General features: G+C 47.4%; 2 protein-coding genes across 3 annotated transcripts in view; both read right to left on the minus strand.

The window, feature by feature from the left end:
* Positions 1-207: 207 nt before the first annotated feature.
* tmprss5 (transmembrane serine protease 5) lies at positions 208-6,427 on the minus strand. The gene is made up of 13 exons (XM_076036378.1): positions 6,302-6,427; positions 5,396-5,534; positions 5,101-5,181; positions 4,054-4,167; positions 3,561-3,696; positions 3,215-3,328; positions 3,086-3,129; positions 2,764-2,926; positions 2,481-2,665; positions 1,133-1,231; positions 873-1,015; positions 539-731; positions 208-402 (listed from the first exon to the last, which is right to left on the minus strand). The coding sequence occupies exons 1-12, from the start codon at positions 6,410-6,412 to the stop codon at positions 570-572; spliced, it is 1,491 nt and encodes a 496-aa protein (XP_075892493.1). The 5' UTR covers positions 6,413-6,427; the 3' UTR covers positions 208-402; positions 539-569.
* Positions 6,428-13,567: 7,140 nt separating this feature from the next.
* Positions 13,568-26,208, minus strand: part of zbtb16b (zinc finger and BTB domain containing 16b) — a 21,139-nt gene continuing 8,498 nt past the window's right edge. For both annotated transcript variants that reach the window (XM_076036372.1, XM_076036373.1), the window contains exons 5-7: positions 18,607-18,777; positions 17,219-17,386; positions 13,568-16,268 (exon numbers count right to left, since the gene is read on the minus strand). In XM_076036372.1, coding sequence (XP_075892487.1) covers positions 16,039-16,268; positions 17,219-17,386; positions 18,607-18,777 — 569 coding nt within the window. In that variant the 3' untranslated portion in view covers positions 13,568-16,038. The remainder of the gene's footprint in view (positions 16,269-17,218; positions 17,387-18,606; positions 18,778-26,208) is intronic.

Raw genomic sequence — 26,208 nt, forward strand, 5'->3', positions numbered from 1 at the left:
TTTTCAATAAAAACTTATGTTTAAACATTTAATCATAGTAAATAAAAGTTAAATGACCGTTGTGCACAAAGAAGATAATTTACATTAAGAGCATTCATTTTCATTTCTTTTTGTTGTCAGTTGTTATGGAAACAAGGTAAGAAATTCTACAATCGCCATCTAGCGGTTAGAAAAAGAACTGCAGATACCACAACAGTTTTTGTTCTCAAGAGGCATAATTTATATTTATTACATACAAATCTGACGTAAAATGCATTCTGAAATGTCCACTCTGTAATATATACATCATCTAACAGACATTTAAAGAAAAATATTAAATATAATTTCCGAGGAGACGTCTCAAAACTGTAAGGTGAGCGGCATCTTCTGCCTGTTCTGTTCCAGGGTCCCTTATCAGTGGCTCTGCATGGACAGGACAAACATTGTTTGTGTAAAAATAACCTTGTTTTTTGTAGGTCAGAGTAATGAAAATTAATGAGCTGATGGGTGAATGTGTCATCTTTTTTTTTTTTTAAAAAAGAGGAAAAACAACAAACACCTCTTAGCTTTGATCGCTTCTGTGTCTGAAGTCAGTTTGCCTCAATAATGTCGTAGATCCAGCCCAAGAATTCAACTACTTTGGTGTAAACACCAGGATGATTGGGTTCAGCGCAGCCTGTGCCCCAGCTGACGACGCCCACCAGCCTCCACACGCTTTCATCCTGGCAGACCAGAGGACCCCCACTGTCCCCCTGGAGAGGTAGAGACAAACACTTGCACAGTGGCTCCCGCGGCACCCATCGCGAAAATATTGTTTGAAGCAAAAATCACAGCGGAGAGGGCGACTCTCTCGCAGCACCTCGGCGAGGCGGCTTTAAAAACATGCATCCGACCTGACAGGCATCGACTTTTCCCTCTGTGTATCCGGCACAAAGCATCCGTGACGTGATCTCCCCATTGTACATGCAGGTGCTGTTGCACCTCTTTGTGCTTATAATAGGAACCGGAGCCTCTTTCAGGGTGTCTGGCGAGTGAACTGAAAGAGAAGACACACGCGGCTTCCCTTTCAACGCACTCTTGCACTCTATCACAGCGTGTAATTAGTGTTGTAGCAGATCTAAATTTGATTCGGAGCACTGCAGTAGCGTCTTACCGCCCTCAGGCTGCGTGTACCCCCACCCAGATATCCAGCACTGTGTGCCTCCTGGAAGATCGTGGTTGTACTGAGGCAGGCAGACAGGTCTAATTGTGTCTGGATGGAAAAAAAAGACAGGTGGAACAAAGGGCTTTTTATTGTTAGAGGAGGATGAAACATGGCATTTTTAACTAAATTCAGATTATTTAATCTTTCTTTTTTTAATTTATTCTCCAATGGTGTCTCCCAGGTAAAACATTCAGTGTTTTTCTTTTCTTATCCACTTTTCTCTCTTTGGTCTTGCAATGTTCTTAAGGTTTTCCTTGAACTCTGAACATGGCTGGCTTCTCAAACCATTGCTAATGAGGCCCCTTAAGTCCCTGATTCGATACAAATCTTTTCTTTTTTCCTCTACCTTTTTTTTTTGGTCTTTGTGAGATGATGTAGTTTGATACCCGCTGACTCTTTTTAAACCTAACACAGACAAAAGTCTTGAACTTTCTGTGAACTTGCCACTTGTGCATAACCATGAGTCTACATGAAGCCATGAGTCTACATGAAGGAGGTTTAGTGTCGTATCTCAAGCCCCACACAAAAAGTTGTGGATATTTTGTCTTTTGGATGGTCAGAATGCACCCAAAATGCACAGTAACCTGCACAGGTGAACTTAACCTTAACCTGACCTTCTCTGAACTTTCGGGTGTGCATGTCCAACTGGTCAGTGTTTCAGTTCTTGATGCATTACGTTATTCTCTTACAAGGCGATGAACCTTAAAGTTGTGCCGGCTGTAACTGCACTGCGGAACTTTCATGCGCGACCCGACGTGCCGGACGAACCACTTTACGGCAACGTCACACGTTTATTTAGAGGCACTCTTACATACGACTATTACAAATACATAAGATTATAAAATGACGGAATGGAACCCAATAAGTAACCTCGATGAAAGACAAAGTAATAAAAGTGTTGAACGTTTGATACGACGTTATTGTCGTAGCAAACTTGTAGCAAGCTCAAGTTACCTAGAGCTGCTTTAATTCCTCATACTTCATCACACTGTTCACATTCTGAAACCAAAATGACACCTACAACAAAAGGTCACATGTCAAGTTATTAAGTTATTGCCATTTTTTTGTTGTTATACCTGCCACCATTGTTTGCTTGCTGCTTTTGTTGCAGTCAATTCTTTGAAGGAATTGCCATTGCCCTCTGCCTGCATGCCCTACTTTCATGGTATATCACTGTTGTATTAGCTCGAGTTACATTTTCCATTTATGTCATCTGAAAGTCAGATCTCCCAAACTTATTGTAGCAGTGTGTATTACATTTAAAAGAAGCAGCATTGATTTTGCTGCCGACACCCACCTGAGAAATTAAGCGGCGTTCGCAGCTTCATCAGGGCGATATCGCCGTCGTGGCTCCTGTGGTTGTAGTCCACGTTGTAGATGATCTTCTCCACGGCGTGTCCCGTGTGCTGAGCCATTTTGGCCGAGCTGCGGGTGACGATGCCGGCGTAGACCACCCAGCTGGAGACCTGAGGTAGCCTGTAGCTGCCATTTCACGCAGGGGGAAGAGAAGGCGGACGCCGCTGTGAGAGGAGTGACCTGCGCGTGTGTGCGGGGACCCCCCTTCGTGCCGACAGCCTTACTTGTGCACGCAGTGAGCGGCCGTGACGACCCATTGGCTGGTGATGATGGAGCCGCCGCAGGTGTGGCGGTTGCTGTAGTAGAGGCTCACCTGCCACGGCCACCTGCCCAGCGCGGCCTCCACCCCCCCGATGATCCTTGGCAGCTTCGCTCGGGTCCCGCACTCTGCACAAAGAGCCATTCATCAGCCGTCCATGTCATCGTTTACTCCGCCGCCCGCTAATTTTTTATCCCCCTCCGCTCCCCTGTAGGCATATTAGCAAAGTACAGCGTCTAATGTTGGGCACTGCGTCAATAAATAAAAGTTAATTATGGTTTGCTCACCAAAACATTGCAGAGCGATAACCTTCCCTGTAATACAGTTCCCCCTAAATGAAAACAAATGATGTAACTAATGATGAATAATTAACGCTCGAGTAGCCGCACTTTTCTTCGGAGCCGCGAGCGCCTCACCTGAGTTGCCACATATTTTCCAGGTTGCTCTTTTGTTCCGAGGTGATTTGTATGAAGCCGTCAGCGTAGTTTGGCCCGATATCAGTGAGATTCACTCCTTTATGCTTGGTCAGCCTGGGCAGAGGACAAATGCAACAAGAATGGGGAAGGGAATAGAAATCATTTAGTTTCATAAGGTGCAAAGCGGGATTGCAAATGAGGCGTTGGCACATCATAAATAAGCCACCCTTTGGACCCCAGCAAAGCAGCAGATGAAGATTAAGTTGCTGATTAGCGTCTGGGTGTTCGGCTGCAATTGGACTTAAATGCCGAGGTGGTGCCGTGTGACCCAGTCAGGGGTGCCAACCTCAGATAGCCCAGCTGTCTGCAGACCAGCGTTCCCAGCGAGGAGTTCCACCTCTCGTAGCACACAGGCAGCCAGGTGAGCAGCTTCCCCAGCTGGATCTCCAGGAGGGAGTTCTCAGGGCTGATTCTGTAAAACACTGAACCTGATTGATTGAAAATCCCTCCAGAGACGAGCTCTCAGCCAACTTTAATGAATGAGTCTCATCTGCGCCTGGGAACTGATTAGATGAGACACGAGTATCCATGCTAATGCAGTCAATACGAGCAGATTATCGCGCTTTCATGTATGTCAATGGGCAACACTTAGGAGCACCCACGGCGCAGCTGTTGAATGATAATTTTGCTTGTGTTCAGATTAAAAAAAAAAAAAAAAAAAAAAGGCACTTTGTGCACTTCAGAGATGAACCATGACCCAGTAAACTGAATGCCAAGATAATGTGCAGCTACACAATCCAGGCGCTACCTGCAACAGCGGAGGCATAGAAAGCACAGACCTTTTCTTGGGTCAGACATGGAAATGTCCTCCGTCACATTGCAGAACGGCGTCTCCTTTGTGTCGCCCAGCCCCACTGGATTGTGGGAGTAGGACGGCTTCAGCAAGAGTTTGACTGCGAAAAAATATTGAAAAAGTAGCAAAGCAAAAAAATTTATTTAGCAGTTGTGTGAATGGTTTCCAGGGGGAGGTGGGAGGAAGCCAGAGAACCCGGAGGGAACCCACGCAGACACGGGGAGAACATGCAAACTCCACTTGGAAAGGTCCCAGGCCCGGGCAATTTTCTTGAATTTAATGGAATATGTATTTTGTCTTTTTTTTTCCAATAAGGTGGTTTACGTTGAAATATTACAAGATTTATTTTTTTCTTTCCTTCAGGAGAACCTTCCTACATTTCTCAACTTTAACACTCAGGACAAAAATACTTTTAATAATGATCACGTTTTGTCATGATTTAGCATTTTAAATTTTAAATTTTAAACTGACACGCTTATGTACACATAAATGTATATCATTCAAACAAATAGTACAAGGACTTTAAAACACAATGTACTGGACCAAAAGCCTTAAATTTAAAACAATGAATTAACTTGAGGTTTTGATAATTGTCAGACATGCTACAAATACAACTAAAACTGTTTGAAAACATTAAGAAAAGGTTCCCTCAGGCTACGATTTACAGAGATGGGAACTGGCCTTGAATTATTTAGTTGGATTATTTATATAAATCTATATCTATCTATATATAATTTAAGGAGAGTTCACATATTTTTATATATATATATATATATATATATATATATATGTATATATATGTATATATATATATATATATATATATATATATATATATATACATACATATGGAGAGAGAGAGAGAAATTTAATTGAGCAAAATGTAAAACATTTCAATTGTTACATAAAATAGCAGTATAGTGGAAAAGCTCTCAGAGGGCCTTGCATCAGAGGAGCTTTTTGCTGCAGTTTCTATACGTCTCTACTCGCTGGTGACGGCGCGGCTGACTAACCCGGCGACACAGTGACTCACCTAGAAACCAGACACCGACGGCGAAGCCTCCCAGGAGTCCAACTGCACACACAGCTGCCAACAGCCTCAGTAGTCTGTGAGCTGAAGTGGCAGTTATGAATGCTGTCAGTCACACCTGATACCACTAATGAGTCAGGTGCATCATTAATACACAATATAAAGACGGGAGCAAAGAGAAACAACCTGTACCATCCATATCCAATACAAGCCAAATGAGACGACTCAATGTATTGCTATTGAGCGCACAGTTCTAAACTCTATCTGCCTGCAACAGTGCTTCTCTGACGAGTCTTACTGTAGCTCCGAGTCTGAATGCCTTTCAACCAGCCCGGCTCTCCCTGCGTCCCCGACGCTCCCGCTGTGTTGTCTGAATTGAAGCGTTGCTCGACAGCTGCCGGGTTCTCAATCACTGATAGGGCATCGCCATCAAGACTCTGCAAGAGGCACATGTAGCACATCAGACCTCACGCACAGCAATCACCCGCTGACCCGTCAGTCCGACCACCATGCATCATTCACTCTCCTTGACACAAGGCGATGTGGGTATAGCGTCTTGCCCGAGGACACAACTGCTGTAACTGGAACGGTGTGGGATTTGAACCCCCAACCAACCTCTACCCCCCACTCCGGCAGTTTGAACCGCATATTTTTCCCTCCTGTGCAATCTGGAACCGCGGACTGCAAGTTTTTGCGCTGAAAGTTCTAATTAGGTGAAAATCAGCTCTCCGTTATTTGGAGAAAGTTTCATCACTCCCAATTGCGGAGGTTTGGTTTGGGCTCACCCTTCAGCGAGCAGCTGTTTTCATAAGCAGCATATGGAGAGTATTACGGTAATTAAAGCTCCATGGATGTGAGATGGTGACATGGTATTGTACATCCACAGCACAAAAAAAAAAAAAAACTAACCATCTGAATTAATGCTGAGCCATCTGCTCCGTTCTGTTGCTGTAGCATTAGAGTGCAGTTAGACGTGTGATCCTGCGCGCGGGATTAGCAGGAGTAGCCACGTGTAGCCACAGCAGCTCGGAACAGCAGCACAGCTGCAACAGCGCAGGTCACAGAATGCACGTAAAAAATTCCAGACGTTATTAAAAGACAGACAGGCAGTGAGGCAAAGACGGCGGCGGCAGCTGTCGGCGTAGAGGCGGCGATACGAGAGAGGCGTTCAGCGAGGCGGACGGAGTTGGCGGCCGTCGCTTACCATGGTGCCGCCCAGGAAGAGGCAGCGGCGCCGGCGATCGTCCGGAGGCCCCGCGCTGCAGCTGGAGGCTGAGAGGTCCGTCCCGCTCGCCGTGGACGCACCATTTGCCATTTAACAGAATGCAACTCTGGACTTTCCCTTCACAAAGAGACAATGAGGTCAGCAGAGGTGCAGAGAATGAGGCTGTTGTTTGTCCGGGGAGGGGTGGGGGTCATGGGGCCTGTGGAAGCAGACTGAACCAGGTCTTTGTGGCGGGCGCCTGGTCTGGGGAGGGCCGGGTGGTGGTGGTGAGGTAGGGTTCGAGGGGGGGGGGGGGGGGGGTCTTCTCTAGAGATACCTTGGGTGTGGACTTTTGATAGCGAGCCCAGGTTGCCTGGATACACATCTTTGCTTGTGCCAAAAGATTGTCCATTTTCACCCGAGAAATGTTATTACCTGACAGCGTGCTGCTCGCGAGAAAAGGTCATTATTGGAGATTGTTGAAAAGTCTCATACCGTGTCAATCCCCCATCATTTGGCATCCCGCGCCATCATCTCTCAGCGGTCCGGAGCAAAATGAAGTGCGCCCCATCCGCCTGCTGACAGATGAGACTTTCACCTCTCTCTTCACTCCTTTTAACCATCTCTCAGTCCAAATGTTTCTGTCAATACTCTCTTTCTCTAATATGGGAAAGGTCAGGCGGGGTGCCTCAGAAATCAAACATAAAAGGAAAGTAACGAATCAGCGGCGTGAAAAATAGTTTTGCCCTAATTAATGTCTCCCGGGTCGATTCTCTGGAGGCGTCTGACTAGCTCCCCAAAAAAAAGAACATTGAGAACAGACAGACGTTGTTTGTGGATCTTCTTTGTAGGTCCGCGGACTCATCAGCGTCCAGGTGACGGGAACATCTGCCAGGAACAAAATTCCTCATTGTCCAACTGTCGAGGCCGAGTCCAAAGCACGCTTCAGATCTATTTGGCGCATCTGACTGGGTGTCATCGGGAATTATTTGGTAACCAAACACGGCGTAATGAGCGTTGGATCAGCGTCATGAATGGCGTGTGCTGCCGCAACAGCTGAAACGTAGGAATTGGACAACATTGGCATTGTCCTGATGGGCTCAGCGGGCAAACCGCTCCTGTTTGGTCGTTTTCACAGGGATTTAGTGTGTCCTGCATGTGGTGGCATGTGTTTCTTCAGGCAGCTAAGTAAACACGTACAGTATATAGAGGGTGAAACTTTATTATGAATATGCGCATACATGTGATCCGCTACACGCAGTTAAACCCGTCACTCTCCTGTAGTCAGTGAGTCGTTTATCAATTTAAGGGACTCGGTTTTCAGAATTTTATTTGTCATCCTGAGCGCCAGTGAAGCAGATGGATGGATGCTTGAGGCACATGTTATTGTTGGAAACGTTGTTGAAGAGAGTTTTGCATAATACAGGCCCTTTAAAATGATCTGATCTTCGGTTAGGTATATTTTTCATCATAAAATTAGTTTATCAGGAAGATGTAAAACGGCTCCTTCAGACAGTAACGAAGTGGCAGTTTTATACACATTTTTTACGTAAAGTCAAAGTCTAACAATGTGTGGCAGCAACTCAAAGATGGATTTCTCACACACCTTTTTATGACTAAATAATCTTGTAACATCATGAGCCTGTGAAAGGAAATGGGCTGCGTGGAAAAGCTGTTAAACCCCCCCCCCCTGCGGGAAGCCTTTGAGTGCAGCGCTGCTCGGGCATCACTCACAGCCGAGTCCATCGTCAACACGGACCCATCATAACCCGTCCGTGTTTGAACCTGACCGTGAAACAATCCTCTCCAGGAAGTGACGGCGGCCGAGTCGCTCCGTCTTCACCGGCAGACCGAGCCAGCCGAGCACCGCCCCTCCTTTCATTTCCAGATTTCAATTTCACGAGCAATCTCGACCCCGAACTGACCCGAGCGTTAACAGTCGGGGGCGTCTTATCGCGCGAGCACCGCGTTCAGGCGCCTGCCGGTGCAGCCCGGTGCTGTGCAGAGGCTGGCTGCAGCCCAGTTGGAGATGAATCCATGTGGGCTCTGAGGGGGGGGAGGCTCGGCTCTCCTCCTGTTTGCTGTAGCGGGATTTGATCGGCTCTGCTCTTATCTCAGCCGGTGCGCCGCTCGCTAGCCAACCCCTCCACGTCTGATGTGTTTTCTCAGCCCCGGCACACAAATCCCACTGCGGTTCTCCGTCTGAAGTGGGGAAAAAGGGGGGGAAGCTTCTTTTTTTTTAAAGGTGTGGGCAACCTTTTTTTCCCCCTCCGCCTCCGTCCTCCTGCCAGTTTCCAGCCCACCGAAGAGTTTTAGGTCGATCCGGTGATGTGTGGGCTGCCGGAGGCTGGTGCTGGGGGCCGTTGGGTTGTTTGATGCTTTCGGGGACCCGTCCTGTTGGGAGAAACAGGCCATTAGATGTTTGGCGCGCTCACAGGTTGGGCAGAGAGAGAACCTGTTCGTGGCAGAGCTTATAGCGGCCAGTCACTCCAGCCAGATGGAACACCGCAACCCCCGCGATCCCTGCTGCAGAGCGCAGGAAGTTCCACAGTGGTCTGTTAAAATCAGCTGCTTTTTCACAGTCCAGAAAGCAGCACCAAGTCTGACACCTCAAGATTCTGCACATGATTTTTTTTTAAAGCAAAGAAAACACACAAAATGGGAACAGTGTTGGAAAAACTCATGATTCACAAGTCATATTTTGCAATACTACAAATTAAAAGATTCTTGATGTTATATTTTCCCCTGCAATTTCAGATGATCACTTTTATCAGTAGAAAGTGACTCTCCAAGACAGGGTGTAATTTGTTAAAAGTTATAATAACATCATATTACCCAACGCTGATGGAAGCCTGTTGAGTGATTTTCACTCAGTGCATATTGAGGACGTCCGAGTCACCGTCTCGTGTCTCCGTCCAGAAAAACCTGTATTTTCCCGCGTGTGTGCGCGCTGAGAAACTACTTGACTCTTGATAAAATACTCCTGACACGATGCAGAGGCGCTTCCGCCATCGGGGCTCTTCTACTTGACACAGTCGTGTGTTTGACAAGTGAGGTCAGCTCCCGCAAACTGCCCAGGGGCCCCAGGTCAGGACACAGCACACGGTTGAGGGCGGAGGTCAGGCATATACTGCCCTCTATCTTTGACACACACACACTGCACCGCTCACCGCTGAGCTCTGCCTTGTGTGTGTGTCAGTAAACCCTCCCCTCTGTGGCTGGGCTTGATGCTAGCTGTGGTGCTACACTGCCATCTCCTGGCAGTGTTCAGTCACTGTCTGAGATCTGCCAACTAATAAATAGCTTTGGAAAAAAATAACCGTTAGCTCTATGGTGATTTTCCAGAATATGACTAATTGCCCTTGATGACATTCACACAGCCAGACGTCTCAGTCGTCGGAAATCCCAGCTGACACATTTTTTTATTTGCTGAGAACAAGTTGACTGTTTAACACAGACATAAAATGCAGCACATAACATATCAGTGACTTTGTGACTTTTACCGTCAATTGAGTTATAATTTGAATTCAGACGTTTTTTGACAACAAGTCTGGTTTTGTTCACGCAACGATGGAGCTGCGGACCGGTTTCGGCGTGAGTGGCGTCCGGTCGCAGCGCCTCTGTGACGCTCACCCGGCGCGTGTATTGAGAGTGGCAGGGTGAATAAATAGCTGTCATGTATGTGTTTGTGTCTTGTCGTGTACAGGCTAATGATAGCGAGGGTGGGGAAGGCAGAGCTGCTCCCCAGCAGATGGCGGCTAATGTGGTTTGCTTTAGCTGCCCGCCACGCTCGCTCTAATTAAACAGAGGAGATTACATTAGCACTGGCTCGCGCTCAATCTGCCCCTCCCCTCCACGGCGTGCACCCACTGCAAGGTTAGAGATCAGGGGTGACACTCCTAATGCGTCCTGAGCACGACTGATTCACGGGCGAATTAGTGTCTTTGTCTGTTAAAAGCAAGTGAGTGAAAACGGCTCTGACTGAATTTCTGGATGTTCTTTAAAAAGAAGGGAGGAAAAGAGATTAAGCATTTCCAAAACATTTTGCAAACCATGGATCTTTTTTTAATTTATTATTTTTCAGTTCAGTTCAGTATATTCAGTTTGTATGGAAGGTTTTACAGGACAAAAAGTTGTTAAATATAGCATTCAAATTAAGCGGTAATAATTAAAGGCCCCAAGTGTGTCGTGAAAATATAAAGGAAAACCTAATGAACCAGGTGACATGAATCAATAATCATTACATTTAAGATGTAAGGCACAATATGGAAGGAACATAACAACATTCAAAGGTTGGGGTATTCTTTTTTTATTAATTCCAATGTTGGAATTTGTTGTCATTAAGTCCAGCTTGTTAAATTGATGGTTTGGGCAAAGTCTTCATGTACCTTCTCACTCTCTCTCTCTCTCTCTCTCTCTCTCTCTCTGTCTCTGTCTCTCTCTCTCCCCCCCCCTCTCTCTCTCTCTCTCGCTCTTTCTGTCTCTCGCTCTCTGTGTCTCTGTGTCTCTGTGTCTCTCTGTCTCTCTCTCTCTCTTTTACAATTTCACCTTGTCTGTACTCAAAACACGGCAAATGTTCGGATCGCTTTAAAACAAAGTTGAGGGATCAGAAAGATTTTCTTCAGGCCCACTCACTCATGTTTCTGTTGAATGAAATGAAAGGGAATGGAACCCCTGCTGCAGAACCAGGGCTTTTTTTTTTTTTTTTTTTTTAATTAAAAAATAAATAAATAAAAAAGTGAGCCGGCTGGAGCGCCGGACGTCTGATAGTGGAACATTTAGATGACAGGGATTATTTCATGCAGAAATGTCTCGGTGAGAGATTAACTACAGAGTGTGGTCTGATGCTGGTGAAAGAGAGCGTTCACCCAGAGACTCTCCCTCTGTCGGAGAGTCTCTCCTTTACCTCTTAGTTGGGAGTTGTCTGTCCATCCTCAGCATCTCTATCAAACTGAATCCAATCAGATTATATTACAGTTTCCACCAGCAGGAGATATTTGTGATATTAGCCTGATTACAAGTCTGTGTGCATGTGTGTGTGTTTGTCATATTCCGCGCCCCCCCCCCCCATAATTAGGGGTGTTAAATCTCTGATGCCACTGATCTACCGCTGTCAGTCCAGACGACGACCCCAATGTCCTGATAGAACGCAAGCATCAAAGGCAACAGCGCTCACCTCCTGTGACACTGTACAGTCCTGGTTACAGTTGCGTTGCTGCAACATGTTTCGCTTGCAGTCACTCTGCTGACCTATATTCTCTCTGGCGGAAAGCGGTAGCAGGCACAAAACCCTCATTTAAAGTGGTTGGTCCCCTCCGCTTTTGCACCTGTTCTCAATCGTGCAGGCAATCTAAGCTTCAGTCGCAACGTGCAAAACAACCACGCAATTTCTCTTTGGACCTTATTTACTAAGATCCCAAATTAAGAGCGCTTAATTAGAATTTAAACATATATCACAGATTGAGTTGTGTTGTTGGTTTCATTTTGTTTGTGATTGTGTGTTGTTTGTTTTTGTTTGACAAGGTCTTTTCCATTTATTTGAAGTGGTCCATAACGAACAAATACAAAATGCTATCCTGCTATTCAAGGCTTGGTGACGGGTTGAATCAGATCACTCACATCTGCAACCAGGTCAGCATCTTTTGTCCCGTATCTAGCCAACGTTTTGCTCGGAGTGAATACCCGCCTTTCACATGTGCTAAATAACAACGCAAAAATAGCCACCGCAGTCAGTTTCAGCTTTGGTAAATCACAGTGCTCCTGCTGAATAATTTATTTGCATCCTCTTCGCCCAACATTTTGCAAGTTCTGTCAGAAATTGCCCGTATCTGCACATTCATTAAGCCAAACGGGCTAAATGGGCTGTAACTCTCATTGCGCCCCCCTTAGTCGATCAGCGTCGTCATTGTTAGCGCGTGTAATGATGTTTCCACGGGCAAAACCCTGAGTAAATCAGGTATTATAGTGGTCATTTATGCTCATAAAAGGGAGAAATGTTAAACTCTGATGGAACATTAGGCGTAAACGGACGCTGATCATATGAATGTAGCTATATGTTGTTAACCAGTTGTTCATTTTCATTTGAAAGACGTTTTAATTTGCGTCTTTGGTGGAGATAATCTGAAGCTGAGTTGCCTCACTGAGCTGGTTGAAGGAAAGCGAGGAGAGAACAGCACCATCTCCGTGACCCATTAGATTCTAACGATATTGGCATTTGCTCAGCAGATTCTAGCAGTATTTGGGGCATTCAGAGGTTTTCCACCGTGTGCTCGCACAGATCTGCAACCCTGATACTGATTCTTGGCTGCGCTCACATCTGGGATGAATCAGGGGGCGGTGGAGGGGATGGTGGGGTCCAGCTGTGACTCTGGAACGGAGCCATCGGAGGTCACTGCTGAGCCTGGAGTGTCTCCAGCGCCGTGCAGGTTGCCCCAACGACATAAACTCTATAAACAGCTTGAGGCTGCTTGTGGCAGGAGCCGATAATCCGCCAGCCGCATTGTCTCAGTCCGGATGATGGGCAGGGCCGTAAAAGTAAAACGCTCGGGTTCATTTGGGAGGATCAGGAGCCGCTCTGCGCGCCGCCTACCCCGACCGCATGCGCTCACCTCGGGGGGCTTCTAAAGCCGGACAGAAAATTGATTTCTCAATTATTTCCGCGACTGGGCTGTAACACCAGGTGTTGGAATGAATAAAGTTCGACGGTGGCATCAATCCGCTGTAATACCCTTATATTTATCAGATAGGAAATGCCAAGCGACCGTCCAAAAGCAGTGCGCAAGCAGCTTAGAGCTGATGGATCAACACGGAAAATAGCTCAGACCGCACTGGCGGAATACTAAATTGTCTTGAAGTGATGGATTAAAATACGCTGATATTCCTATCGACGAGTCGCGATCAATCAAAACTGCAAGGGGGAGGGAAAAAAAAAACAAACCAAAAGATGAACAACATGAAAAAGATGAAGAAAAAAAAACATCCAAAAAAACTGGAGTTATTGACGTAGCTGCTGGTGAAGCGGCTCCTTCTGTTTATTCACCGCTCAGTCAACCAAGATGATCTCTTTAATCAAATGGGCTCCTTCTTGGTCCAAGTGACAAACTCACCGATAAATCTTGAAAGATGGGGAGAGCTCTGCAGCATTTTGAGCATGTTGATGAAGAGGTGTGACCCCCCCCCCCCGCTCACCCACGAAATGTATTATTTATTATTATTTTACCATAAAGTCCAAGCAGCAGAAGAGAAACAGAAGAGAGAGTAGATACATAAAATAGGAACTTGTTTTATTCTTTTTTTCTTTTTAAAACCATGCCACCGAACACCGACGCATACAGAGTTGTGCCTGAATTCACACTGAGAAGAACACTTCCACACACTGTGTTACAAAGCTGTAATGAAGAGGATTTTTTTTTTTACTTTTTTAATATATATATTTATATATATATATATATACTGCACACATGGCAAGAAGAACAACCCTGATTGGACACCAGGTCGAGCGTCGATCTGGCCCTGAGGTAGACAGACATTGACATAATCTAAACAATGCTAATCACATCCCGCTAGGACACATCAAATAAAACGGACATTTTGCATCATCACAACATAGAAAGATCAAAGAAAACGGAAAAAAAAAAGAAGGAAACCCTTGTCAAACAAAAGTGCTCTATTTCTTTTGGTCCACCGAGGAAATCCACTTATAGTGCATGTTCATGTCGAGTAGATACAGTGTGTGTGTGTGTGTGTGTGTGTGTGTGTGTGTGTGTGTGTGTGTGTGTGTGTTCTCATGGCACTGATCGTCCTTGGCGTGCGCGTGTGTGCGTGCGTGTGTGTGTGTGTGCGTGTGTGTGTGTGTGTGTGTGTGGGCGTTGGCGATGCCCTGTTGACAAGCCAAGATGTTGCCGCACACACTCTTTTCCATTGAAACCATCTCAGTCCGCAGCGTGAAGCAGTTTGTATGATTCTTTTTCTTCTTCTTCTTCTCGATGTGAAATGTACACACTTGTCTGCCACTATCACAGTATGTTGCTTCCAGTCGCAATGTTCTGACACAGTGGCGCTACATGGCAGTCTACCTTGAATAACAACACACAAACACCCAGAGGAAGGACTAATCCACAGCACGGACCCATGTACTCAAGCACATCGATGCTCTACTTATAAAAGAGGCACGAGGGAGGGATCGTAATCAAATCGGAGACGTATAAAACACACATGGAGATGTTTCTCAACTCATACCAAATGTAAACAGAGAGCAAGTTACCGTAATACAAAAATACAACATGTTTTACTCTATAAGGCCTGTGTCAGGCTCACATAAGGGAATAAACAGACCATGACAGTTTGTACATTACAGCTACACTATTACTGACATAGCGAATCAGAGTTTTCTTTTTCAAGTTTTATATTTATATATATATACTGTATGTATATAAAAAAAATGTATTTTCATTATTTTCGCCATGGAAATTCTGTTTCAGTGATTTTTATAAGACGTCCATATATAGTTAACCATTTAAACAGAACACGTACAGAGGACATGTGGAGGCTGTTTGCATTTTTTTCTTCTCAACACTGGATGACCAAGTCAAGATGTAACATTAAAACTAGAGAGGGAAGGATCATTGTTTTTTTTTTGTTTTTTTCAGTGAGCCAAAAAAACAAAAAACAAAAAGAGATGGAAAGTGAAGAGAGGCGGAGCTTGCTCTGCTCCGGATCAGCCCCCAGGAGATTCTGTGTGATGGACATCAGCACATATTTGGTAACAGACGACAAACATATAAATAGCAAAAACCTGTTAACATTGCAAGATCAACTTTAAAGTAAGTCGGCTACCTAAAAAAGAAAAGAAAATAATCAACAGAAATCAACAATAGAGCTGGTGAGGTCAACAAATGGCAGCCATTCAAGTAAAAACCATGCAGGAAACATTAAAAAAAAGGAAAAAAAAAAAAACAACTTCAAAATTAAACATCCAGCAGCAGAGAAACAAACGGCGAAATCACAGGAATTTAGCCAAAGGTTCAGCCAGAAGGAGACTTTGTGGAATTACGGGGGTTAATGTCTTTACTGCACAATCGGAAGATGACTGAGCGGTTCAGCATCAGGCGGATAAACTCTACATGCTACACATACAGGTCAGCAGCGGCAGTCACTGTGGCATCGATCTAACCACAGTGAATCCATTAGATACAGCGATTATCAAAACACTGTGTGTGTGTGTGTGTGTGTGTGTGTGTGTGTGGGTGTGGGTGTGTGGGGCTGAAACACTTCCAACTATTTCAATAACCAACGCTTTACTAAAACTGACGGTTGAAGTCATCCGGGGACGGAGGGGCAGGATTCTGAACACGCTGCTCTCTTTTGGGTGTTTGTTACAGATTAAGACGGCACTTTGTCACGAAAATGTGACAATATTTCCATCATTTCCATCATCACGCGCTAGAAATAACGAAGCCCATCGTCGGGAAAAGAAGCTCCTCTTTAGCTCGTGACCTTTTTGCATTTTTGCATTTTTTTGTTTTTTTGCTTGCATGTCTCGTGTTTTTGCTGTTAAAAACTTGTATCTACCCGACCGACAACTTCCCCCCCTACAATGCATTTCTCTGTTTATCCAAAAACGAGTATTTTTATAAGGTTTTTTTTTTTTAAACCCAACAAAGAGACATGTCATTCATTCAGCCAACAGTAGGAGTTTTTCACCCTTTGACTTTCCCCAGGCGTCCCAGGCCCCTCGCTCAGACGTAGCAGACGTACAGATAAGTCTTTTCTATCCTCCAGTCAGCCGGCACGTCCTCCGGCTTGTGGCCCTTCATGTGCTTCTGCATGGCGGCCAGGCTCGGGCAGAAGTCCTGGCAGATGGTGCACTGGTACGGAGACGCTCCGTTGTGAGTGCGCAGGTGCTTGATCATAGCCGAGTAGTCTCGAGACCGCTGGTGACACAGCTTGCACTCGAATGGCTTCTCACCTGGAAGATTCAGCGAACACCGCGTTAAGCTCCGCACCGCCAACTCGCAGTCGGAGGCCCGGCGGCCGAAACGGGGCAGCTTCACACCTCTTCCCTGACTCTGACTGGCATCATTGCATTTGCCTGAAAGCCATAGAGATCTCCAAAAATACTGTTGTTTTTTTTTTTATGTAGCCCTCTGTTAACGACCTCCTGCAAAATCACTTGTTGTTAGCTTCCTGCTAAAACTGATGCTTTGTGAGACCTTTGATGTGTTTAGAGGGGGACGTAACCTCAGAAGGTGGAACAAACACCTGCCTGGCAGTGTGGCCACTAACCTGGGAAAGGTTTTAGAGTGATTAGTGCCCTTTGTGACATCATTTCCTGATCTGTGAGTTTTTAGAATACTCTTTTAAAAGAGGAGTAATATAAAGAATTCAAGAATGGACTTAATTCCCAGGCAGTTAATTGACAGTTGGGAGACATTATTATGGTAATATGCTTGTCGGATGAAATTTTGCATAATTTGTGAGATTTAATATTGGCACATCAAGCTTCAGGAGCAGTTTGCCTCCGTCTATTGGTGGAATCATAGTCACAGACGGCTCGGCACTCTTGCAAAAGTTCATAGTTAAATGTTGACCAAATAAACATACTTATGTCTAATGTTGAGTACACTCATTTACATCTAATCTCAAAGAGTTTGCTTTAGAGTTAGACTTAATAATAAAATAAATGGCTATTATTTGCATCATATAGTTCCATGCAGTTTGATAAGGGGTCTTTATTTTTTAACTTAATCTAAAAATTTAAATGACCGTTATGATTTAATGGCATACAACAGTAGTTTAAATTAAAAGTCGAGCCTGTGTTTCTCAGTCTCTGTGCTAAATTATGGCCATAGATCACAGCGATTTATTGCCATTTCAGTGTTTGCTTTTCCAGTAAATTGCTTTCGAAACTGGTCCCACCTGTGTGCACGCGGTAGTGTGTCTCCAGCTGGTGCTTGAGGCTGAACCTCTTGCCGCAGCCGTTGCACTCGTAAGGCTTCTCCCCGGTGTGGATGCGCTTGTGGCCCCTCAGCGTCCCGTCATCCCGGAAACAGCTCCCGCAGTACTCGCACTCGAACGGGTGATCGCCTGCGAAAACAAACAGACAAAAAAACAAAACGCGCGGAGCGTGCGGGCCGCCACGCCGGCCGACAGAAAGCTTATTAGCGCCAGTTTGCTTCAAACGCTCGCCGCAGCGCTTTTCCGTGCGACGCCACGCGGTCGCTAAGGGGGTCAATCTGTCTCGCAGGGCCCCCATCACTCCCCACCCTCCCCCCTTCCGCCACACACGCACGCCAAGGCCGGGCGACGATGCGCTCTCAGACATGGCTAATGTTGTGAAGGCGAGGACACGCCCCTCGGCCGTCTGCTAATAGCTAATAAAAAGTCTTGCGGGCGCGTTGCCGCTCTGCTCTCTATACTGTAGTTAATCTATTTCTCTCCCAGGCCGAGGATTTGACTCATCTCCAATGACCTATGTGCCTCATTATCTCAGTGTCCACAGCAACGGCCGAGTCAGAGGATACATCGCTCTCCTCATTACAGGACGATTCTCCCCAGTTTCCCCCCACCACCACACACACACACACACACACACACACTCACAGAGACACACACCCCACTGTGGAGCAGATGACATTTACAAAATGTTACTTCCAAGCAGAATAGCATCCAAACAAGATACACTGCCATGGCCAAAACTCCATTCACTTCGCTCTCTTCACATCAATTATGTATTTCTCCCGTCTAGACATCAAGCCGTCGTGACAGCTTGGAGTGTTATTTAAGGTAAAAGAAGAAAGGGGGACATCTTTTCAGTAAATATCCCTGCGCCTCCCGCGGCAAGAAGACTCACCCCTCGGAAGAACACACAAGACAAGTCATTTCCATTTGCCTTCCCTTCAATATTTATTTGGGTTTCCTCTATCGTTCCGGGTGAGCCGCACTAGAACTGACAGCTGTGAATTGCAGAAGCCCAAAGGCCGTCTGAGAACCCGAAAAAATATAAACAGGATGAAATTGCCCAAAAATATGCACCGGCCATAACGGTACAGTGCCGTCATCGGAGAGGTGAGTCATCTTATAGAGAAAGGAGAAGGGAGGCTGGGAGAGGATGCATGCAAAATTGATGAAAAGCTCAAAGCCTGCAACCTAAGGAAATTAACCCATATACAAAAATAAACACACGCGCCTTCGCCCCAGCGTGCGTTCGACATCACACGCTCGCTTCTTTCCCGAAAAAAAATATAATGAAAAAGCAACGTATACGACGCTGCGCGGCCAACCGGCAGCGGTTCCGTCCGGCTCACCTGTGTGCGAGCGCAAGTGCCTTTTGAGGGTGGTGTGGCTGGGGAAGGGGCGCTCGCAGTGGCTGCAGATGTAGCTGTGCATGCCGGTGTGGACCTCCATGTGCTGCTGCAGGGCCTTCTGGGTCTGGAAGCGTTTTGCGCACAGTAGACAGAACACCGCCATGTCAGTCCCTGGAGAACGGCGCACAAGACACAGACACAGTTATTTCAGTAGCGGTACACAGACAGGGCCTTAAGTGGGGAAACTGGGTCACTTCAACTTTGCGCGAGTCCTCTGAGGGAAAAGCTTCTTTCAAAGAGCAAGTGCCTCTACCTAAACCAACTCCCCTAAAAGCCCAGAGGCACTTTCAACGCAGAGTCTTTATAACTTCTATTTTAAACCATGAAAGTCATTGTTTTCTTTAAGAATTTGCCCCCCCCCACACACACACAACCTCCCCTCACCCCCCCAACCCAACCCAACCGTACCCCCCACGCACACGCGCACACAACACAATGCACACAGCATGCCAATCACGCAATCAATGGCTCGCTCCTCGTGTGTTAAATGTGTAATTATTCTCTTCATTCCCCATCAGGAGTCAGCGCCAGCCTGTGAAGTCCTCCGTCTGTCTGTGTGCTCAAAGAGCGGCTGATAGTAGCTCCACCCTAAATGATGCCTACACTACGCGCTCTGCGCAGAATGTTAAGTAGCGATATCAAGCCATTAAAGGCAGGACTGCAGGAAAAAACACAATCCAGTTTAATCCTGTGTGTGACCTGGCATCTCTTTGGGGCTGCTTTCCTGTTGCACAGAGTGTGGGGAGGAATACAGATAGAGGGGGTAGGAAGGGGGGGGGGGGGGCGCTGGCAGGGCAGCTCCAGTCAAAATGGCTCTGCGAGGAAGATCCATCGGCTGTCATACGAGGCGGCGCGCCATCCGGGCGAGGCTGCCGCGGCCGTCGGACGCAAAGCGAATCCGTACGTGCGAGAAAACCGAAAGGATAAAAAAAAACAAAAAAAACAAATCGGCTCGCCGGGCTGCCGCTCGGCCGGCCGCCGCGTTTGGCTATAACGTCCCGCAGAGCCGCGGCTTTAATGCGAGATTATGAAGTCCTTATTTCTCCGTCTGCTCAGGTTGCAGATCATTTACAATACTAGCAGGTCCCATTGCTCCTGACTCAGATTCAATCAGACATCTCAAGCGGAGGATCATTAGTAAACAGAGGACTGTGCCAGCACTTCATTGGAATTCAAGTGGGGTTGCTGTGTCGCATTTAAAATGCAGTCTGATGAGGTCCACTAAATCAAATCATTTGTTACTGTTATTGAAGTGCCTTGAGGCAACTGGCAATTAAATTGGAATTAACGCAGGGAAAGGGATACAGCACACTCATACTAAGAGGGAAGAGTGTCAGACACTCGCTTTAGGTTCTATCAAGTTAACAGACAGGGCTGTGTTCACAATTTTAAGGGATAAATCGCGCCGTTTTGTTTACTAATCCAACTATCGCCATTTGTTTAAACAAAAGCCAGACGTGTCTTTGGAAGCAACACTCAATACATCACAAAGCCTCTAATTTTCAAGAAATTATGGCGCTGCCTCCCAGCCTAATTTTGTTTTTTTTTTTGGGTTTAGTTTTCATTTATTTTTTGCTCCCCCGTCCTCAAACCTGCACGTAAAGAACTAATCCTCCGTAATGATTAACAGAGGGGAGACAGGATGAAAGACATTCCCTGATCTTAACAATCCTGCGGGGAGGCGATCCGCTAGAATGAACCGCACCTGTTCCGAGGCTTTAGCCCTGTGGACTCCCGCACAAAAGGGCACACAAAGAGGTTCAGGCCCTCATTGACCGAGCCCATTAGTCATAGGCTCCTCACACAACTCCCGCAATCCCCTTTTCTTTGCGCCGCGCGCCTAATGACCGCGCTCCTTTCTCGCCCACAGATCACAATATTTTAGTTCGGGAGACAAAAGGCTCGGCATTCTCGACGCCTCCGCTACCCTCCCCGCCGCCTTTCATCCCCCGGCCATACAGGAAATCCTTGCGCCGTCCGATGGGCAGCCTGAGTCATTCCCCCGGCAGGGTCGCCGTGACGGGCCTCGATAATGATCCGTCTTTAAATGGCATCTCAGACATTTCACAAGCCCCGGGATCCTGTATCTGCGTGACCTGTGAGCCGTGTGTGTGTGTGTGTGTGTGTGTGTGTGTGTGTGTGTGTAGCTTTGATCCACTCTGGCCAGACCCCCCCAACCCCTTCACCCACCCCTGGCCGTCACTGCGTGGCTGCCACCAGCAGGGGGAGCGCTCCGTGTTCATATGTGTGAGGTTCAGATTTATTGCTGCAGGCAGAGGCCTCGACAGGCTGAGTAACGCTCTGACTTTGTAGACATTTCAGAGCCACTTATCATCACCGCCTCCCCGCCCCCCCCTCCCCTTCCCCCCACGTGCCCGCTCTTCATTAATGATGTATACACAAACATATGCCGACGCGTCGCTGCCGTCTCCACACCCACCTGCCCGCTCTCGCGCTTTGTTCCGCCCGCTCTCCCGGAAAACCCCAAAAAAAGAGAGAAAAGTTTCAGTTTCACCCCACCTTTTCTCGTCGTCGGAGGCGAAGCGTTAACTTCCTGACAACACCGGCAGTCTCGCACAAAATGTATATCCTGATCCCTCTGTCAGCGACAATAGTGGAAGTGGAGTAAACAAATGCGACAAACATTCTGTCACGGGGACGTTGACTCTTGATCTCCGCTTGACACAAACTGACAGGCGCTCGGCTTTCTTGGGTGTTAGTCGGCAGAGCCCGCCGCGGAATGTAAAAATAACAAAATATCTTGATGTGTAAACAAAAAACCTTTCGGGGGCAGGGTGGCGGAGGCGGCTGTTGATGTGTCGTTTGGTGCCGCGCTCCGTCAACTTTTCAGGATGCGCAGCCTGCGCAGTTCTATTCCGGAGGGCTTCGGCTTCGGCGAGCGCGGAGGAGCTTCTTCTTTTTTTACGGGCTGGAATAAGCCCCCTAAAAGTTGGCTGCGCCTTGCCCCCTGCTTTCTCACCCTTAGCTGGACAATGGGCCTGGGATTTAGGCTTTAAGGCGCGGGGTGACCCCTGACCCCCGGCCCTCAATGGAGTAAATACCATGTAATCAATGGTATTCCTCAAAGGCTGCAGAGGTGACTGAGCATTGTGTCTGGGATGTGGGAGCCTTAACGGCGGGAATAATGATTGACTTAAAAGCAATTCTTGTGTGAGGCGCAAAAAAAAAGAAAGAAAGAAAAAGAAACTTACTGTGCGCTGAGCCGCTTGTCCAAAGCACAATCAGACTTGGTGAGTCAGAACATTTTTTTTTTAGACGTAGTCGGACCTTTTTTTTTTATCATCCACAGAGAGCCGTGCTTGCGCTCATGTGATTTTACATGGTCTCCCTTCATACCGAGGCCATTTATTCAGTCGGGGGGGTGGGGTGGGAGTCAGCCACGCTCTCACGCTGCCTGAGAAACAAAACCATGTGTCCAGGCAACCAGATAGGATCATGGTCCTTGTTGGGGTGAAGTGTTTGAGCTAATCCCTTCATTCACAAATAAGCGCAGCCTGTTTCTTTTCAGGGCGCAAACAAAAGTTTTCCCACCCTGAGAATCCGGGAGTGAGAAAAAAAAAAAAAAACACACCGCGAGTTAAACAAGACATTGTATTCAGTGGGCGAGCGCAAATCTGTCGAATTTCCTCCTTTTTTTTTATTACCTTACTTTCATTTATAAGCCGCCAATTACGCTACCGAAAAATATCCCCCCTCCCCCAAAAAGAAAACGCCCCCCTGCGACTTTAGTCGCACTTTCGGGGGCGACTCATTAAGAGTCGTTTTCAGGGGCAACGCCGGCAGAGCTTCAGTTTAAAGGGACAACAAACCGGAGGGGCAGGGAGGTTTGGCAGCCGACGCTATTATTACATCACCGCCCATCGCGTCCAGCAGGGACGCAGCGCCGTAAAGTGTGTCATGGGGCCGCACAGTGCGCTCGCTGTCGGCCCGGCGGCCGTGACTCAGTGCGACGTATACGCAGCCCCGACAGGCTGCGCCTGTGCGCTCGACCTCGCGCGACCCCACGTGTGCTCTCGCGCTACTGTAAGTGCTCCGGCAGACGGCGGCGCACTTGCTCGCTCGCTCGCATGCAGACGCAGACGCCACGCTACCTCAGACAACCCCGGCGGCCGCTCATCAGCAGCCGGCTAATCTACCCTGAGTGAGTGAGTGAGTGAGTGAGCGAGCGAGGAACCACTGACTTAATAATTGATGCAACAAGAGATACGTTGCTCGTGTTTAACTGTCATTTCCGTGGGGGGGGGCTTCGGTTCAGCGGGGGCCACGCGCCACTTCCAGTGGCCCAGGTTCCTGGAATGACGGCAACATTTTCCCTATCGGCCGCAGTTTGGCCCCGCTTGATAGCGGCGGCGGTGCTCGCCGTGATATAACGGTGAGTATAAATAAATTGGTGAGGTCACGGCGGTCAAGCAGGAGGCCATTTCGCAGGCCGTGCTTAAATGGAGGCTGCCACGTTGCCGCGTGAGAACGCTCACAATTAGCGCGGCCGGACTTGAATGAGAGCGCGGGACGGCGGAGTTTCGCTCTCAGACAAAGATAATATTATTCAATCGGGGGAGATGTGGAAACTGCGGCGACGCGGCTGCTGCAGCGCCTGCACAAAGGCAGCACTGCTGTGGCCTTTGCCTCGGAGGCAAGGTGGCAAAAAAAAGGGAGGAAAAAAAACACAAAAAAAATGTCCAGCCAGCCAGCCAGCGTGGTTTGGAGCGGTGGCGAGAAAAATCAAACCGCAGTCCATTTCTGTGCGCGCCGCAGATAAGCAAGCAAGTCTTGGGTTTTCCCAAATTAAAAAGGCACGGCTGCCCCAGAGCCCTCGACTCGCTCCGATGAAACAAACCCCTTTGTTGTGCGAGCGATTCAGAGACGGATCCATTCTTTTATTTTGGGCGCTGACAAGTAGGTCAGAGGGAGGCTATGACAGTGCTGCTTGTGGTGAGAAGTAAACAGCAGCACATGATGTTGTTTTCCCCTCTCGCAGTGCTGGCACACAGCACCAGGAGCGATCCTCTTGCCCCGAAAGAGGTCTTCGCGTACCCCCTCATTAACCCCCGCCCCCCTTCTCCATTCTCACAGTCCGCCCCACCCCCGACAGCGGCCCCTCCCCCGCCCCAACTGAAGCCACTGGCGGCCGTTCACCTCTGACATATCGAGACCCTCCGCCGCCCCGGACTGAGAGCGAAAGTGTTTCCCCTCCAGTGGAGGTGGACAACAACGGGCTCCGCAGCTGCTGCTGCTGCTGCTGCTGCTGCTGAGGTCTGACAAGTGCTAATCTTGCGGGGAGGAAACTCATTTGGCTCACCCGGTCGAGCCACATGGCAAATTAAAGCCCAGGCCCGAGCAACCGGGCACGGCGCTGCTGGAGGAAGACGCGAGTTGACGGACTAAAGAGCCCAATGGCGTCCGTTAAAGCCGCCAAAGTTTTTCCCCCCCTCGGCCTAAAGGTTTCCTTTCCCCACCTGGCGGCTGACGTCAGCGTCTATGATAAATGTCAGAGCGGCTGGCCGGGTGGCCGAGATAATGACGGAACGCGCCCGGTGAATGTCCCCCTCCTCTCGGCGGCGCCAAGGTGAAACGGAGCTCCGCGTGTTTACAAGCGGGGAGCAGAAACTTCTGGGCATCGTTGACGCCGCCCCCATTAAGTATTCATACTGTGTGTGCCACCTGGTGTTACAGTTACATGCCAGCGCTCCAAGAGGGCCGATCGCCTTTCCCTGGCACAGGCGGAGAGGGTGTGGATTCGAGAACGACAACGGCGGAAAAAAAACAAAAACACAAAAAACGGGTGCGGCCGCTCACCTCAGAGCAGCAAGTGTTAATAACGCGGTTGTAACAACATATCAGAGAGTAACAGAGGCAGCGCAGTGATTTTTGGAAAGAATTGGCCAAAGCTCTTTGCTCCCATCGGCTCGCCAGTGGGCTTCGCTCTTTTGCTGAGACCCTGCAGTATTGACCCAAGTGTGATACACCATGTAAAAGCTACAGTTTTCCATCGTATTAAGTAATACAACATCCAAAACACAAGAGCAAACACAATTTGTCAGTTTGTCTTTGAGACTTTGGAAAGGCTGTAAACTTTAATCTAATCTATTGCCCTGTTCCTTTCATCGTGTCCCTTTTTCAAAAGGGATAAACCACATGCGGGTTCAAACCAGTTCTCATTTTATTTTGTGTGGGTCTCGGTCATATGTTTTTCCACATTCCTGTGTGGCAGCGTAAGGGTTAAGTCAACAAAAAGTCTGTTATCGCATTTGTCTTTCTCGAGAAAATGTCAGATGTGGCTGTTCACTCTGTTTTTTTCAATGACTGCTTATTGCAATGCGTGGAATGACGCATGGAGACAAAACGTTACTTATATGCCTTGTTTCTCGAGCTACATACCTATCATATATTACTAGTGGTCATAGTTCAACAATCAGTTTTTTTTATGAGTTATTACTATTATTAAAGTGCAGGATTTATTCAATGCAAGTCAACATTAACAATATAATATTGGCTTTATCAGCACTGGCATTTAAAAAAATCCACATATTGCTCTGTTTACAGCTGTTTACTTAATCTAATTTGCCAAATTGCTTTTATGCGTCGGTTATGCTGTGAAGATTGTTTGGCGCTGATCGCTTGTATAAGCAAATATGCAACATTATCTTCATTATTTAGTCAAACACCCAGCTAACACGCTGAGCTTTGTCAATCTCCAGCCGGCACATTATTATTAGTTGTGCACATTATCTTTTCATCTCTTGTCTCTTAAATAAAAACAGCACTGCTATTATTAACATCGGCAGCTTAAAAGCTTTTTCCTTTCGCAAAACGAACGAAGAAGGTTTCAATTCAAAAGACGCAAGCGCACTCATCTCCTCGGGAGAGCAGTCGAGAAAGCGAGAGATAAACTGCGAATCACTCGTCACCGAGGTTTCATCGGTTATCGGAAGAAAAAAAAAATGCATCCACTCGATAATCAAAGACGGTAACAACCTTTTTTCCCCCTCTTTCCTTTGAGGAAAGTGAGTAAAGAGGGTGTTTGTTTGCCCGGTGTGACGAAGAGTAAATGAAGCCACAGGTGTTCGCAGGCAGGAGGTGGAGATAGAGTGTCTAAACTGTAACGCTGGCGCTCGGATCCGGCCGGTGGTAGTGGCAAAGTGGCACGCGGTGGGCCCGTGTGCCAGGAGATATTACTGGCTGATATGTGAGAGGGCCTCCCACCTCCCTGATGATAAATTATGAAGCATCGGGACAGAAAAGCAGCCAGCATGACTGGCAAGTTCACTTCCAGCGATCGCAACCCTCTCGCCGGGTTTACTCAGGTCCCTCGGTGTGTGTACGTCTGTGTGAGGAGAGAGTGTTAGGCTGCGACGTTCGCAGCAAGTCAGGCGCCGCGTCACAGTTGTGCTGTAATTAACACAACGGGACCGACTGTGTGATGATGAGTTTGCAGAAGGTGCGTTGGCAATAAAAATCTCAGATAGCGATCAGTGGTCTGTTGCACCGCATGCGCGAGGGGCGTGAACTTCAGAGAAATTC

Source organism: Nelusetta ayraudi, unplaced genomic scaffold (genome assembly GCF_046127955.1).
Source record: "Nelusetta ayraudi isolate G7.1 ecotype Tasmania unplaced genomic scaffold, CSIRO-AGI_Nayr_v1 ptg000048l, whole genome shotgun sequence".
Lineage (NCBI taxonomy): Eukaryota > Metazoa > Chordata > Actinopteri > Tetraodontiformes > Monacanthidae > Nelusetta > Nelusetta ayraudi.

Excerpts from the sequence above, each read along its gene's own strand:
- tmprss5 (XM_076036378.1), bottom strand. The coding sequence starts at position 6,412 with ATGGCAAATGGTGCGTCCACGGCGAGCGGGACGGACCTCTCAGCCTCC. Across the intron at positions 1,232-2,480 it reads AACGCCGCTTAATTTCTCAG|ACACAATTAGACCTGTCTGC; the intron begins GTGGGTGTCGGC and ends TTTTCCATCCAG. Across the intron at positions 1,016-1,132 it reads GTACACGCAGCCTGAGGGCG|TTCACTCGCCAGACACCCTG; the intron begins GTAAGACGCTAC and ends CTTCTCTTTCAG.